The following is a 15,760-nucleotide window of genomic DNA, read 5'->3' as shown; positions in this document are numbered from 1 at the left end:
CACATTTTCTCCTTTTCTTTAATGACATGCTGGACTGCTTTTCGCCAGTTCTCTGGTGTCACCTCGTTAATGGCTTGATGAAACAGTAACTTAACGTCTTTCATTTTGAATGTCGTGTTGTGTCTTGCTACAAATCCTTTCACTTGCGCCCATATAAGTTCTATAGGATTTAGATCGCAATGATATGGCGGTGTGCGCAGCACAGTTACACTATGTTTTTCTGCTATATCTTCCACGGCGTATTTCATAAAACGATGCTAGTTATAGTTCTTTTTTTATCAAATTATCATCAAATTCAATACTTTTGGTGTTTAACCATTCAATAGTTTCTTGTTTTCTCCAAGATGAAGTTGGAGTCTTCTCTATGCGTCGAGAATGATAACTTGGGTTATCCATAACTACTACTGAATCAGCCGGAAGATATTTTATCATTCCATCAAAAAAGTCTTCAAAAACATCCGAATCCATGTGTCCTCGTGGTAATCTCCCGTATGGCACGACTGAAAGGTTAGCAAACCTTCTTTTAAAAATCCTTCTTCGCTTTCAATATGGACGATTATTATTCTTTTCCCTTTACCTGAAGGCACCTTAATACCCGTTGACAGGCCTTTTATGAAAACTTGGCGAGCACTGGTTATATTTTTGTCTTGTCACATTTTCGGTACTGTATAACCTTCATTAATCCACGTCTCATCAAGGTAAAAGATTTTCTCCTGCTCGGTTCTGTATTGCTTAATACTTCTTAAGTATTTTCGTCGCCAGCAAACAAATTCATCGCTTTCCAGTAAAAGTGCTTTAAAGGACTATGTCAAAATGATGCAGCTCGTTTCCAATGCTTTTATGATTCGAAAACAATTGTCAAACTGAAGTAGGCTTTACCGATTGGTAAAGCCGCTCAGCTTTGGATGGTTTCAACCGAATGCCACAATACTTCAATACTGAAATGACGAACAGTACCATCAAAATTAATGTCAGCTGCTACTGGTTAGACTGTAATCGCTAATGAAAGAGGAAAAATAAGAGATTTTGGGTTTGAATAAGTCGATCCCGTTGTAGTGAAACAGACTTATTAACGATCTGATCCTTGACGATAGAGCTAATTTGAATTTAAGATACCTGTGCAACGATGGTTTCCACTACTTTTTTAGAATGTCAAGCAGTGTCAGTCGGACGCATCTTGAGAAGTAATAATCGTAGGAATTATCGATATGGCAGTATCTATATAGCGTTTTAATTTGGCGGGGATTGAACAGATAAATGGACATTCGTCAATATAATTTATTGTAGTATTACATTAACTTAAAAATTATAATGAGTAATTTTTCAAATGTTTATTCGTAAAAACATACATTTATAACTTCAGAAGATAATTGTTTCAGGTAAACTTTACTTCTAATGTAATGGTGAAGAATCTTAACTCAGTTAAGCTTATAAACGGTATTAATATAGCGGAATTATTAGAAGATGCTGTTCTCTCAGAATCGGACAAACCGCAGGTAATACTAAAAATTAAATTCTGATTGCAAAATTCAATTTGTGTAATATTTCTCTTGCAGATAATCAATGGCATAAAATGGTTTCTGACTTTACATACAAAAAACGCTTTCATTTTAGACAATTTAGAAACCACTTACTTGAATGATGAAAAAATTGCTGAGATCAATGAAATTATTGTCGATAAAGATAGCAAAAACAAAACTATTCGAGGATTGAAAACATTTTTTGGTGGTGTACAAACTAATAAATTTAATGTAAGTTTTTTGAAATGGAATAGGTAGTTGATCTAACTTCCAAATCTAACCAATCACCAGAAGGCATCACCTGCGACTAAGGTCTTGGCTGTCAAAATTTATTATCGCGCGTGGAGAAACTGAATTTTAATATACATATTGCATTTCTAGTAACGTTACATTACAATTGAAACTTTCGAGACGAATGCTACAGTATTGTGCTGTACCATTCCAAAAAGAAGTTTCGAAAGATAAAACATTCTATGATTCGGAGAGACAACTATAACTTTTCAAAATACTCGCGTGTTTTTAAAAAACATTTCAACCTTGATGCTATACGATAAAGCAAGCAAACATTGACAATTAATATGCCAGATTGAAAACTTCACTATACAACAGCACCTCTAGTAACAAAGGATTATTATAAATCTTCACCAACTTTGTTTTTTCAGTTCTTACTGATATTTCTGTTCTCATGTAGTGGTTCTATTCAATAATCTCTTGGGAGGCGCACTATAAGTTATCTCCCTTCTTTAATTTCTTAGATCTTACGTATATCTTCATGGAAATTCTTCTTGTATCTCAATTCTTTGTGATTTGCGGTTATCAGCGTTATATTCTTTAGTTGATTGTATTTTGTATGTTATGGTCTTTAAGCTCCTTGTATTAGTATACAAGAAGAGTATTTTGATCGTTTTTATTCGTAAGTTTAACATATTTCGTCTTGTTTTTTCCATTCTTTATCAATATTTTTCTTCATATAAATATATCTATAAATTGCTTTTAGTAATATTTTTTTAACTTTTTATATCAATCTCAAAAATGTTTCAGAGTGATCATATATCCAAAATTAGTACTGAAAGTTTAGTGAATTTAGACAACCTGAAACCAATACCTGAAGCCATATGTGAAAGACTTGAAGTTAATAATAATTTGAATATCACTTTTTATGGCAATATAAATTTCACTGACGTTATGATTAATAGACTAAGGACCGATGGTGAAGAACAAATAGCCAATGGAATTTACTATTTTCAGAATTTAGAAGTACAAAGTAAGTGAAAACTGTTCATAATTCATCTACAAAATCAATATTCTGTGGTATTTGGGTAAAAGTTTAAAATAAAAATAAAAAGCCATGTGGTTTGCGTTTGAATAATAATAATAATAATAAAATTTATTCATTTGAAAATATACGTATAATAGACAATTTACGGAATATTTGCAAAATTTTCAATTTAATTTGAATAGAAATAAAACTAATATGATATGATGAAGAATGACCACAAAGGTAATCCTGTATATGCAAATTCAACTTATTGTTCCTCTACATGCCTTTACGTTTCATTTTTGTTTTATCCTAAAATCAAGAACAAAATGAATTATTCATTCTTTTGAATAACTATCTATCTATTTTGTAAAAAATTGAAATATATACTACATATTGTGTTCGTTCTATTAGATAAATACCTTAAAAACATATTTCACTTTTCTAAACTCAAATATGCATTTGTAGTAATTGACATGAAATATAATTTTTGACTTTGTATCTGTAATGGAAACTCTTTGTGAGTCGTAGAAAATCTGGTGATATAGCATGCAAGATAATATGCATTCTTCGTATGCGTTTTACGTTTTCATAGTGTCAATTTCGATCTATGATTCATTTATGCAACACTTTTCAAAAAAATTTCTATTGAATCTTATTCTTCGAATCTCAAAATAAAATAAAAAAATAAAATAAATAAATAAATACTAAAATACAATAAGATTGATAGTTGTGACCACTAAACGGGGAAAGGTAATACTTCCATGGTTGAGAGAAATATTCAGTTTTACTACTGCTGTATGTCAAATCGTCATCATTCTTGAATGTTACATGATGTACCTTTCATTCGAACGGATCTTTGTGTACATACCCGCTACAACTCTATAAAAAGACTGAGATTGTCTGTAACCTTTCGGAAATGTTTTATAATGTTTTACAATGATATGGAATAATCCAAAACATTCCAAAGAGTAAATTTTACAACTCTTTTACTTTCAAAACTACAACCTTTGCGTAAAAACGAGAACCGACTTCATAGACAGAATGTGGGGCAATACTCTAGACTCTAAAATTTAAAAAGCAAAACTTTTTTTACTTATATCTCCAAAAATACACCCTTTAGATAAAAACCCCTTTTTTCCTGGTTGATTCCAAGGCCTCAATCTGCCTACTCCTTGGAATTTTACCGAAAAAACGAAAAGTATCAAGAACACTGATGACACTAACACATTCACTGCTGTCACTTTCAATATTGAATTTTTAATCCTATGAATTTCACAAAAATTAATACAATTCAACACCACCGAAAATCTTAATTAATTATTGTAAGTAAAATTTTATTATTGGTATACATTTATACATATTTTTTATATTGTATTTGACCATAATTTCAGTCCCAGATGATGAATACATAAGTATTCGAAAGCTCTGAAAATATATTAAAGTTAGTCAACTTTGGTGTTTCATTGCCACATTTCCAATATAAAACCGCTCTTCGTTTTGTTACAGATCTGTCAACACCCTCTATCAACGACATAAACATTGGTGAAGTTGTTTTTGATGAGGGCACTCAAGATATTTTTGGAACTAAACATTTCTTTCAACCTGTTGAAATTATGGGAAATGCTTCTATCGATTTAATTAATGGGGTAAATCTAACAGACCGTTTTGATAAAACAATATCAAATGAGGTACCAGTTAACATCACTGGTAGTGTTGTAAGTAGTACATAGCATTATTATTTTGTTATCTTTAACATTCATTCCATAACTCAAAGTTAAACTAATTATCCAAAATGGTGAATTCTTAGACATGTCATTAATCATTTATAAAATAGTTCTGATATTAATAGAGAATTATTTGCAATATAATAATAAAACCATAATTATTATAAATAATTTCTTCAAAAAACAAAAACAAAATTGTCTACATATTTTAGTTGTGAATATGTATAGTGTGAATAATCGCAGACTTTATGAAATTTGTTACCTCTTATATTATTAAGACGATAAGATGATTATACTGGAAACAAAAGTAACATTGTCAAACTGGGCAAAATATTCGTAAGTCGTACCGTTAAAAAGGGTATCAAATATTAACGAGGACTAAGACAAATTAAATAAAAAAAACTACATATAGATATAAGGATGGAATTACAGTTAATAAACAATAGATAAAATATGTAAAAAAAATTAAGAAAATCCAAAAAGGTCAAGCAAATGTTAATAAAACAGTAAAATATGGAGGATATGCAGAAAAAAGTGGAAAAATAAGGGAAGGGGATCCTCAAAGTGCATGTAGAATAATCTAAAAGGAACGAAACAGAATAAGATACATATATGAAAATAGTTACAACAAACTACAACATTTTCCAAAAAAACTAGGTGTAAGATCATAGGACATTAAACCGTATACTTCCACTCAAAGTATTCCTGACGGATCTGTTCAAACAACAATAATGTAGAAGTTGAAAAACATATCAGAAAAAAATATATACATTCATGATGATCTCACTAATAGAAAACCGGAACAACGGAAAATTATCAAAATAAGAATTATCAAAGATAGAAAAAATGAGAGACGAGAAATGCAGATGGAACAACAGTTACTGCTGACTTGAGGTAACAAAATACTAGATAAGAAAAATATTCATAAATTTCCAGACGACTCCAGAGAACGACAATGAAAACACAAGGAAAGAAGGTAAAAAAATGGCACCATTGCATATAAAACAAATAGAGAAATGACCTGGTCATCTATAGAAGGAGTTTCACTTTAAAGTTTGTTGATAACAGCAAGTCTTTCAATTTGTTATTCACAGTAGAAATTTTATATGCATTTTTGTCAATACCACAGCTGACATTTAATGTTTTTTTAGAAATCTATATACGTACATAACCATGTGTAAATTATTAACTAATTAAAGCTATTAAGTAAATCTGTAACAACCAACAATAGAAACACGTAAAGTTCATTATTATTTATTATAAAATTTGTAGATTTACATTTTCATATAATACGTTATGTTTGTTGTATTTTTATGTAGACTATTCTTAAGCCGACAAGAGGATATGGTACAATCAAGACAGAATCAATCAATGGTCACTCTGTATCTGAAATTAAAAATGTATTAGCTTCAAATGATAAGCACATTGAAACTGACGAAATTTTCAAGATTAAAACAGTCTTAATCGAAAAAATTAAAAACTCACTTCGTATGGTAGAAAGTAAGTAAACATCAAGAAGAATACAGAGTTAATCACTGTCTCTTGCATCTTTTCTTATCATTGGAACGATTATATATAAACTTATGAAATTTGTAAACAAAATATTTTTCATCTTAATATACTGTAACAGTGTAGACATGTAGTGGGATTGGAATGACAGGTACGAAAAAGGTGTTTCAATAGGAAATTTAACTCAGAAATTGAATGCAGCAAATTTGATCTGTAGATCTTTTTTTTAATTCGTAAGTTAGGTTTCACTGATCTACTCCATTAGTGTGAAAGGAATGTTGACAATAAATTTCAATGAAATTACTTCCAATTCCTCCGTTATTGTGATTAAAAATTATATGGTTTATTTGTATCGACGCTACATGTAGACTTTTATGTTGAACCATGAAGTAGTCGCTATAGTTGTATTGCTGCATACTGTTTCAGATCGGAATCTGTATTGTTAACATATATTCTACTTTAACGTATTTAAAGATTAACCACAATTCCTCGCCAAGTGCCAAGAATCTTCTAGAAAATTGAAATGGTTTTTAGCTGAATAGCCCGAGTTTGCTTCTCAATCGCTTACTAATTTCAATCAATTGAAAGTCATTTTCATACCAAATAAACTAAGTCAAAGGTTCTCAACCTTTTCAAAGCTGCGATCCCCCTTTTTAGGTTGAGCGTTTTGGCGACTCCCTACTATTAACATCATAAAGTAGGCTTTCTTATACAAAAAGAAAGCAATAATTAATTGTTATAAATTATGTTAAAATAGTAAACAAACCAGTATTAAAAACAAGACGTTGGTCAGCACTAATTTACTAATTAATTAATAAACGAAATTCAAAATGAAAATGTTCAACTCGCCCAATAATTCAAAGAGTACATCTCAAGCATTAGTGACACATCCATTGACACTTCATTTCTCTTATTACACAAATCATCACATCCTAAAGCCTTGATAAAGCAATTGAATGTTGATATTCCTGTTAAAGATACTAGTGGATCCATATGGATAAGAAAACCTTTTTCTGAAAATCTTTTCAAAAAGCTAAACTAAATGCTAACCTCCAATATCAACTGATAGGTAGATATATCAAGATTAGTTAATGGAACTTACTTTTGATTATGTTTATCCCGACAAGTTTTGGATAAGTATGAAGAAACACTCAAAATTGAACAAAGTAGTATTGAAGCCTTTGTCGCCTTTCTTTATTTCTTACAATTGGAAAAAAGGATTTTTCACATTAGTGTATTTTATTATTTAAGAATAACATTATTTTGTGTTTGACAAACATCTACCTAAGCATTCAACAATTAGTTGGTGCCAAGCCAGCTTAAGTTCCTCATTAAATCATTCTGCGGACTTTGTATAGTATGTAAACTTTTGTCTTAATTGAAAGTGAGGCGCCTCCAATGCGTGGAGACGTAATAAAATCATATATTTGAAATCACTGGTATATTGTCTATGTCTATACATATTACTCAGTCTTATATATACAAAAAATGATGTACCTTGACATTACCTAATAGAATGTTATATTTACAAGGTTTGTTATGAATTAACGTCACGTTTCTAACGGGACGTGTCTTTTAATCGACTCAAATTACACGTTTTTGATTAATGGTGTCTTACAATTAACTATATTAATTTTTAATAACCTTCTGGTTCAACGACCGTCACACTTTTGTCTTACAACAATAAGGTCTACGTTACTTATTCCTTTCTATTAATCTTAGTTGAGTTTTAAAGTATTGCATTGGTTACAATTGATACTAAACTATCGACCTCAACTCAGGATTTAAATAAATACCTAGTCGCTTCATTCATTATCCGCTCGTGTGGTGTCTGTAGCCTAAATGCTCTTTATTTTTATTTGTTACCTTCCCTTGCGACCTCGCGACCCACCGATTGAGAACCTCAAGACATTCGCGGTATTCCTTAATGGCGATTGCAATTGTGAATTATTACTTCTACTTTCAGGTTAATTTCTAAATCCAAAATGTATTAACGTCTATTTTAGGACTACCTGAGGAATTAATGTATTTAGAAATATCCAAGATTTTACAAATAACAGTACCAAATGTAGTCGGAGCATCCTCTGTAACCACTAACGAAAATGTATTAATTCATGTGAATGGATATGAGACTGGGATATATTGTGGATTGCCCAACACTTGTACATGTCCTTCACAGTATTCCATTGAAATATCGTCACAGTTCTCAGTCAACATATTTCCAAATAAAGGTTTCCAAAGAATTTTCACATATGATGATGAAAAAAGCGTAGTTAATATTTTGACTAACAGTATCAGTACAAGCTCCATTTGTAGGTAAGTAATAAATTTCACGATGTTTATTATGTATTAAAATTTATGAAAATATATTTTGAATTGTTTCAATATCGTTAAAGCAACAGATCTTCAACAGAATATTCTATGCCCAAAGGTCCGTAAACTTGGTTGACTAATAACCAGGCAGTGGTTATCCAAAAGTAAATTACATAAATTCAGCCACCCAGACTTAAAAGTCTTATTCCAAGAATACGAAGATGTTTTTATTAGGTTGTCGGTGTTTGCTTCACTTGTGCCCAGATTTCCCAGGCAGATACATATTAAATAATTTTCTCTCAAAATAGTCGCTTACGAAACGTCAAGTTTACAACTCATATTGATTCTAATTCACTGCCGAAGTTTCTCATGTTGTTAATCACCAAAACGTTGTTCTATTAAAATTTTTCTATTATTTCAGAAGTAATAAGTCAAAATTAATGAACGAGGTGTCAATGGTAACATGGACTAAAAAAACCGAAAGAAACATTCCAGGAGTTTTCTATCAATATGATAAATTTTTAAGTGGATACATAAGCAAGGTGAACTTTTTCAGTTTAAACGGAAAAAGTTACGCCGTCATTGGACGATATTACGATCCAGTTGTTGATAGTTATAATCTAGATTGCACTGTTATGAGATTTGATGAAAATAGAGTACGTATCACACATTTTTTAGTACTTAAGAATATAATTGAAATAGATTGATTCCAACTGAGTTAAAAACTGTTAAGCAACAATTATGACATGTGTGCGCAGTGCTTGAAATGAATCATCGGAAAATCCTAATGGTATTTCATATCTTTTGAGACCATTTACAAACAGTTCCAACGCATACATTTGAATGCATGGTTTAGAACAGAAACTGTATGTGTGATAAGCGGGTATCATAAATTTTCACCTAAAATAATTTTTTTTTTGTGGTATTTAATTAAAAATACTAGATATACCTATTATTATACGGTTTGGAATAAATTCGTTAATAAATAAATGAGGTCATATTGGAAAAACCCCCTATTTACCTATTGATTTGTTTTGGATTCTTCAGAAAATCTATACAATGTCTTATGCCTATCTTTAACTAAAAATTAACATTGATAAAGGAAAATTTTCTTTCACAAATTCGGTTTTTTACAGTCAATACTTATTTCCCATTTAGCCCTTGATATTGAGAAAGTAAGCAAAAACCAGTAGTGATCACTGTACGTAATAATATCAGAAAAATGGGTCATTTAACATTCTACACATTGGTTATGGAGATAATACATAGATCTAAATAGAGCAGTTTCGCGAGCTTGATCTTATAAGACAGATAAAAAAATAGTTGCCAATGCAGTAACTGATGATTCGAAATTGGATATAATGTTTGAATTTGAAGAAAACCCACATAATTCGAGAAACTGTTCAATGTTAGCAACTCATCAATATTTCTGATATTGAAGGAAAATAATATGCGTCCCTATAAAATGATACCAACTCATGAAACCATGGAAGACGATGGAAGAACGTATTTTTGTGAACAAATAATGACAATGTTAAAAAACAATTGGATGATATTTCGTTTTTTGATGAGAGCACCTTTACATCTCACGCTCATGTTATTCGTCAAAAGAGCCAATTTTGGCCTAATGAGAACACTCACTGGATGATAGAAGAAATACGCAATATCCTAAAAATGTTATTGTTTGGGCAAGAATGTAGATAAATATATAGAACTGTGCCAACTTTGACAAACTTATATCCTTATCCAGCGAACCCACAATATAATATGGTTTCAGCCAAATGGAGCCCCCTCCCATTACCAAATCAATGTTCAGCAGTACCTGACCCCAATTTTTTCAATGGTGGATACTATAGACTTATTTTTGTGTGTATAAGGTAAAAGTATTGTATACAAAATGACTTAGAAAGACGAATCACGCTTGTGACTAGATCAGTCACGCCTGGGATTTGAGTAACGTTCCAAGACTATACTAGATTAGCATGTAGCCAAGACGTTCGCAGAAAGCATTTAGCATCTACATTGACCTTAATGCTCTTTCGTTTTTTTACATTATTAAGAAATAATCAGTATTATTAATAGGTTTTCAGTGTAATGCAGCGAATTTGTGAATTAAAATAATTCTGTTTTAATGGAAATTTTTGTATTATGTCTAGAATTTTCTGAAGAATTCAAATAAATAAATAATATACAGGGGTCCACTGTCACTCTGTATAATATTTTTTTAAATGTAAATATAAAAATACAAATCAACGTGTCAACATTTATTTATTAACGAGTTTATTTCATTTGGCTGTTCCACACCATATTGAAAATTCCATGAAAAAATCATGGACATTCAAATTAAGTATAAATCCTTCAGTATACAAAACGTCATTATCAATTTAAAATTGCTTTCTAATCCGAGTTTGTATATCTGCAACAGCGCTCAACCTTTGGTCAAATTAAATTAAATACTAACTCACATTCAGTTTGAATCAAAAAACCATTCAATAATGTAATAAAAATATTCTATAAACTTTAGCTAACAGCCACAGATATACAAAGGATACCAACGAAAGGGGTTCAAGAATTATATGTATTTCATACAGCACAAGGGGTGCTACTTGTAATTGGAAATCGAATACCAACTGATATATATCACGAGTATGATGACACTAAAATTTATAGGTTCAATACAGGCACAGAGCAGGTATGTTTAAAAGAAGTTTAAAAGATAAATCGGCTTGATTTTTGTTATAATTTTAATGTATTTTTTCAAAAGAATTACTTTGTAATTGTAAATTGTCCACGTCTTTATTTTTTCTATGTATGGGAACCATTTCTAACAATGCTTTTTTATTTGACTTTGAATTTAAGCAAATGTTTTTTAGAGCTAATTATGAAACAATCAATGTATGTCTATATACAACTGATTGAAAATTAACTTGTCTGTTATATTTATTGACAATCGTCTTTCTGTTATAGTTTGATGTAATACATCTGATTTTCACGATTCCTATCAATCTTAATAATTGTTTTATAAAACAAAATCTCAATAAGCAATGATAATTTTGATTGTCATTACCTAAGTTTGCTGGCACTTAACCAAACTCCCATAGCTTTGTTTTTCCACTTAATCTGATGATATACTCGAACACTCAGTGAAGACTATTTCAAAAATTCATCAGGTACATGTTCATTATATAAGAATTTGAGCGCTATTAGATGAGCGATTAGATAAGATGAACATTTTAATTCAATTATTTTTTGTTATAAGTCCAGACGAAGCCTAAAACAAGTGACCTTACAACAAAGAATCAAGATCGTCGCCTCAAGGTATAAACTTTAAGACATAGTTTATCATCGACAAGGGCAATAGCTAATCAGTGGTATACAGAATATAGAAAGGTACTTGGAATATAAATTGTATATAGAACCATAGTAAGGTTTGGACTTTTTTTATACCGACCTCAGTTGGTCGATTTCAGTTCTGCTAAGATCAAGTATTGCTAATAGCTCAAGGTTACCTTCAATATTTATCAGGAACAATATGAATGCACATAGAGACATTAAAGACTCAGGACAGTTCTTCTAGATCCAACTTTCCAGAAAAATCTCGCTTTCTCAAATATCCATACAAACCTTGAACTACTTCTACCAGGTTCAAATTCATCTCTTATCTTGCCCCTTTCCCAAGGTCTCCGGATTTGTTGCTATCTGAACATGTGTAGGACATAATCGGTAGAAGTTTAGGAGACGTCTTCCTCAAACTGTTATAGATCTTCGACATGAATTAGAGGTGGCATGTAGGAAATTCTTATGAAATTTCGTGATGGTTGGTGATAATTTAAAGATATCGCCAAACTGTAATGATAGATACCTAATAATGTGGTTCATTTTAAATGGCACTGAGCTTCAATTACAAATAAACTGGTAAAGAAATTTCTATTCGTTGTAACCAACCTTGATTTAATGTTTTGAGTCTGTCCCTGAACTAGGTTTGCTTTTAAACAATAATATTTGAAATATTAATATCGAGTAATTGGTTATTAAACGTTCTTTCTAGTTTACAGAATTACGAACGATACCTTCATTTGGATGTTCGATGGTAACAGGAATAGTTGCAGGCGCCGACAGCTTGATAGCTCTAGCTCATAATGAAGCTCCAGTACAAGTTTTGAAGTACTATCCTGAGTTCGATAATTATTATTTTTATCAAAGCTTCCCGCTGGAGGATCAAGTCATAGCAGTATCCTCATTTTATACCGGAGGTAATGATATTATAAGCATTCAATTATCAGCATTAAACTCAGAGACTGGAAGAATATGCTATGTGGTGCAAAATGCTCCACTTTAATATATTGGGTCTATTCCTTAAAAACGTCAATATTTGAAATTAAACTTTCCAATCATATATTTTCAAAAAAAGAAGATGTTGCAGGATTTGAATTACTGAGCCAACTTTTCGTTGTTCCATCTGTGAAACAAAATTATTACTGTTTTGTTTTTATTTATTTTATAAATTCTTCTTAGACCCAAATGTTTATATTAGATTTTTCAAAATATTCTTCAGCAATTTCTCAAGATTTGTTGGCTTTTATTATTTTACGGAATGGCAATGGGAAAATGATTCAATAAAACTATTTAACTATTGTAAAATATTATTTACAACCATATATGCAATGCTGTCATTACTAACGTCATTGATGGTTAGAAAGTGTCTCTACTTACCGCCCTCATTTCCCACCCTCTATAATATATATCGTTAAAATTTTTCTCATCTATTCTAGACGAATAGTTTTTATATTTAACAATATAACACAATTTAATTGTTAAATTTGAATTATTATAAGCGCTGGCGTCTCCAACAGTTATGTCTTTGGTCGACAAATTACTTTGCTGTTGAATTACTAAAGTTTGTGAACTACTTGCATCAGTTTCAGAAGACATGGTACAATGGTACAGTATATTGGCAGTTTTGATTTTATTCTCCATTGATCTATCCACATAACCTTATTTCACAGTATTAGATTTCCATCCTTCCAGCCTTTTTAAATAGAGTTGGCAAGTAACGTAGCGGCGGTTTTTCTAAGAGCGTGACCTGTAAAGCCTTTCGAATCCTCTTAAATAGAAAAAGTAGCAATTTTTTGTGAAAAATTAGCTATTTTAATGTGCCCAATTGGTTGATTTCTTACTATTCCTCCTCTAAGCTGAACAAAGAATCTATCGATTTCTATTTTTGTTCTCAAAATCATGTAGTCTCGAATGATATTCACCCATACTTTTCATTTTCACTAATTCGGCCGTCCAACAAGCTACAGATACGCCTAAGAAAAATTTAATATCATAATAACTGTGCACTTGTATAAGCTCAAACACGATTTTTTTAAAGACTTTGTTTAAAAAATCTTGGAAAATAAATTCGATTTCTTGTGCCTGAAGCTCACATTTTGTCGTTTTAGGAAGGCCAACAGTTCGAATTATATTGTACATTGCCTACAAAGTGGACGGCTTCTTTTGTTTGCTCTGTTCTCCAAAATATGCTAAAAGTACACTGGTATTCGTCACCTTTTTTCTTCGTGCCACTTCCTATATAATTGGATAGCTTTTAGATAGCGATGCCTACTTTTTTCTGGCACCAACCCATGTGCTGGTGCGTCAGCCGCCTGTCGTATTTCTGGAGCGGTATAATCCATCAATTCTTCATCAATATCCATCCGACTTTATCTAACATTTATATATATTGGTGACAGTTGTTAACCACATAGCAACAGTAACAAAATAGGTACCTGCTTGATTATTCCGAGAAAGATGCCTCGTATTTTTTTGATAAAAGTAATATATTAGGTATGTTCAGAACGAAACAAAGATTTATTAATTTTGTTCGAAATACGACGGTTGTACATAAAATAATATACACACCTCGTTTAGAAGTTTCATTCCTGTCTCGAGATCATAGCTACGCGTCTTGGTTAACTATATCTAATGCCTAGACAGTAATGAAATTCTTCCCTTTATTGCTTTTCTTCATGCTTCATGCTGACTTCATAGTAAGATCCAAACGTGTTGAGATTTGGAATCTCTCAAAAAATCTATCGCTATTTGAAACCTTTTTATATTTTAGGTTTTGGTATCAGCGACGCCTATCTATGCATAGTCACTTCGAATGAGCAGTACTACATCTATTCTTACCAATTTATAGAAGGCTTCAAATTGAAATTGAATGGACAACTAGAAGGTTTGAAAAACCTTATTCCTATTCAAATCAAAACACAAATGTACCTGTTTGCACCTTCAGCTAAAAATAGTTCTTTACTTACTGTTGTCAAAAATGGATCAAACTAGTGTTAATTAAGTTATGTGTATAAATATTTTAAATGATTTATTGTGTTCGTGAAATTTAGAAAGGACATGCATATACATAATCAATAGCAAAAGAAAAAATTTTAGAAATTGATCTACATAAAAGCATGAATAAAATAAATATATGTTACTTTTCAAAGCTTCTATTAATAGGAGTATACGTAAATATTATCTAAATATAACCTTTAAAATGTTAATATTCCAAAGAAAATGATATTAAAATTTTCGTTGAGACTGTTTTTACAAGATCATTTCACCTGTTCGCGTCCATCGCCCATTTCGCGTCCATTTTACAGATCTCTCTCTGAAAACTCTTGAAATTGTGTAGACTAACATACCAATAAGTCGAAAAGTCATTACCACCATGTACCTCAATGTAAAGAGGCACGCATAGACACATAGACAAAAGTTCCATCCACGCGCATAACCAATTTTGTGTAGAAAAAATAGTAAGTGATGGCGGTTCAACAAAAGAGCGCAGACGCGCGGGATTATGAGGCAAAAATAGTGGGCAGTGGTGGGTTTGAACTTAAGTCAGCAATGGACGCAAAGTATATCTACAGTAAATAATAAAAAAGTGACTCGCGTCCATTTCTTTTGAATACAAAATGTACATTTTTCATAATGACTACAAGTTGAATACCTCTTCTCCTTTGAATAAAATGAGTAATTTCCTTAATTCCTATTTTTTAACATTTAAGATGAGTTCTTCGGAGATAAAAAAGAAGAAGTAAAAGAGAAAATACACAGAAGATCGATGAAATTCGAGATAAGAAGAAATTGGTAACAAAAATATGGAAAGATTATACTACTCCCAAGACCACAATATTGGTCAAAATCAGTGGGCGCAGACCAGATGGAGTAAAGAAACCGGGCCCAAAACCTGCGCTAGGAGTAGATGTTAAAAAAAATGTAGTTGAATATGGCTTCTTCACATTTCCAAATGTGGATTTCTAGTGAAAAAACAGGAGTTGTTGGATACTGTTCAAAATGTAATGCAGGGGGTTTAAAAATAAATTTAAAGATGATCTCCCAGGGCAAAAGTGCTTTGAAAAAATTTTAATCAGAAATAAAGAAATCTCACTATA

At 31.2% G+C, this 15,760-nt stretch overlaps 2 protein-coding genes across 2 annotated transcripts in view; one reads left to right on the top strand and one right to left on the bottom strand.

Annotated features, from left to right (window-relative positions):
• LOC130899734 (uncharacterized) overlaps window positions 1-14,922 on the top strand; it is a 38,109-nt gene extending 23,187 nt beyond the window's left edge. Inside the window, exons 22-31 of the mRNA XM_057809902.1 lie at window positions 1,380-1,496; window positions 1,557-1,751; window positions 2,562-2,784; window positions 4,288-4,496; window positions 5,825-6,005; window positions 8,021-8,330; window positions 8,749-8,983; window positions 10,852-11,019; window positions 12,376-12,580; window positions 14,434-14,922. Of these exons, the coding sequence (XP_057665885.1) occupies window positions 1,380-1,496; window positions 1,557-1,751; window positions 2,562-2,784; window positions 4,288-4,496; window positions 5,825-6,005; window positions 8,021-8,330; window positions 8,749-8,983; window positions 10,852-11,019; window positions 12,376-12,580; window positions 14,434-14,654 (2,064 nt within the window). The 3' untranslated portion in view covers window positions 14,655-14,922. The remainder of the gene's footprint in view (window positions 1-1,379; window positions 1,497-1,556; window positions 1,752-2,561; window positions 2,785-4,287; window positions 4,497-5,824; window positions 6,006-8,020; window positions 8,331-8,748; window positions 8,984-10,851; window positions 11,020-12,375; window positions 12,581-14,433) is intronic.
• The window catches only part of LOC130899748 (nuclear receptor subfamily 2 group C member 1-like), a 35,696-nt gene continuing 28,413 nt past the window's right edge, over window positions 8,478-15,760 (bottom strand). Inside the window, exon 6 of the mRNA XM_057809931.1 lies at window positions 8,478-8,488. The gene's annotated coding sequence lies outside the window, so the exon portion shown is untranslated. The remainder of the gene's footprint in view (window positions 8,489-15,760) is intronic.

The sequence above is a fragment of the Diorhabda carinulata genome, chromosome 1, assembly GCF_026250575.1.
Source record: "Diorhabda carinulata isolate Delta chromosome 1, icDioCari1.1, whole genome shotgun sequence".
Classification (NCBI taxonomy): Eukaryota; Metazoa; Arthropoda; class Insecta; order Coleoptera; family Chrysomelidae; genus Diorhabda; species Diorhabda carinulata.
This window is presented reverse-complemented; position numbering and strand designations above follow the sequence as displayed.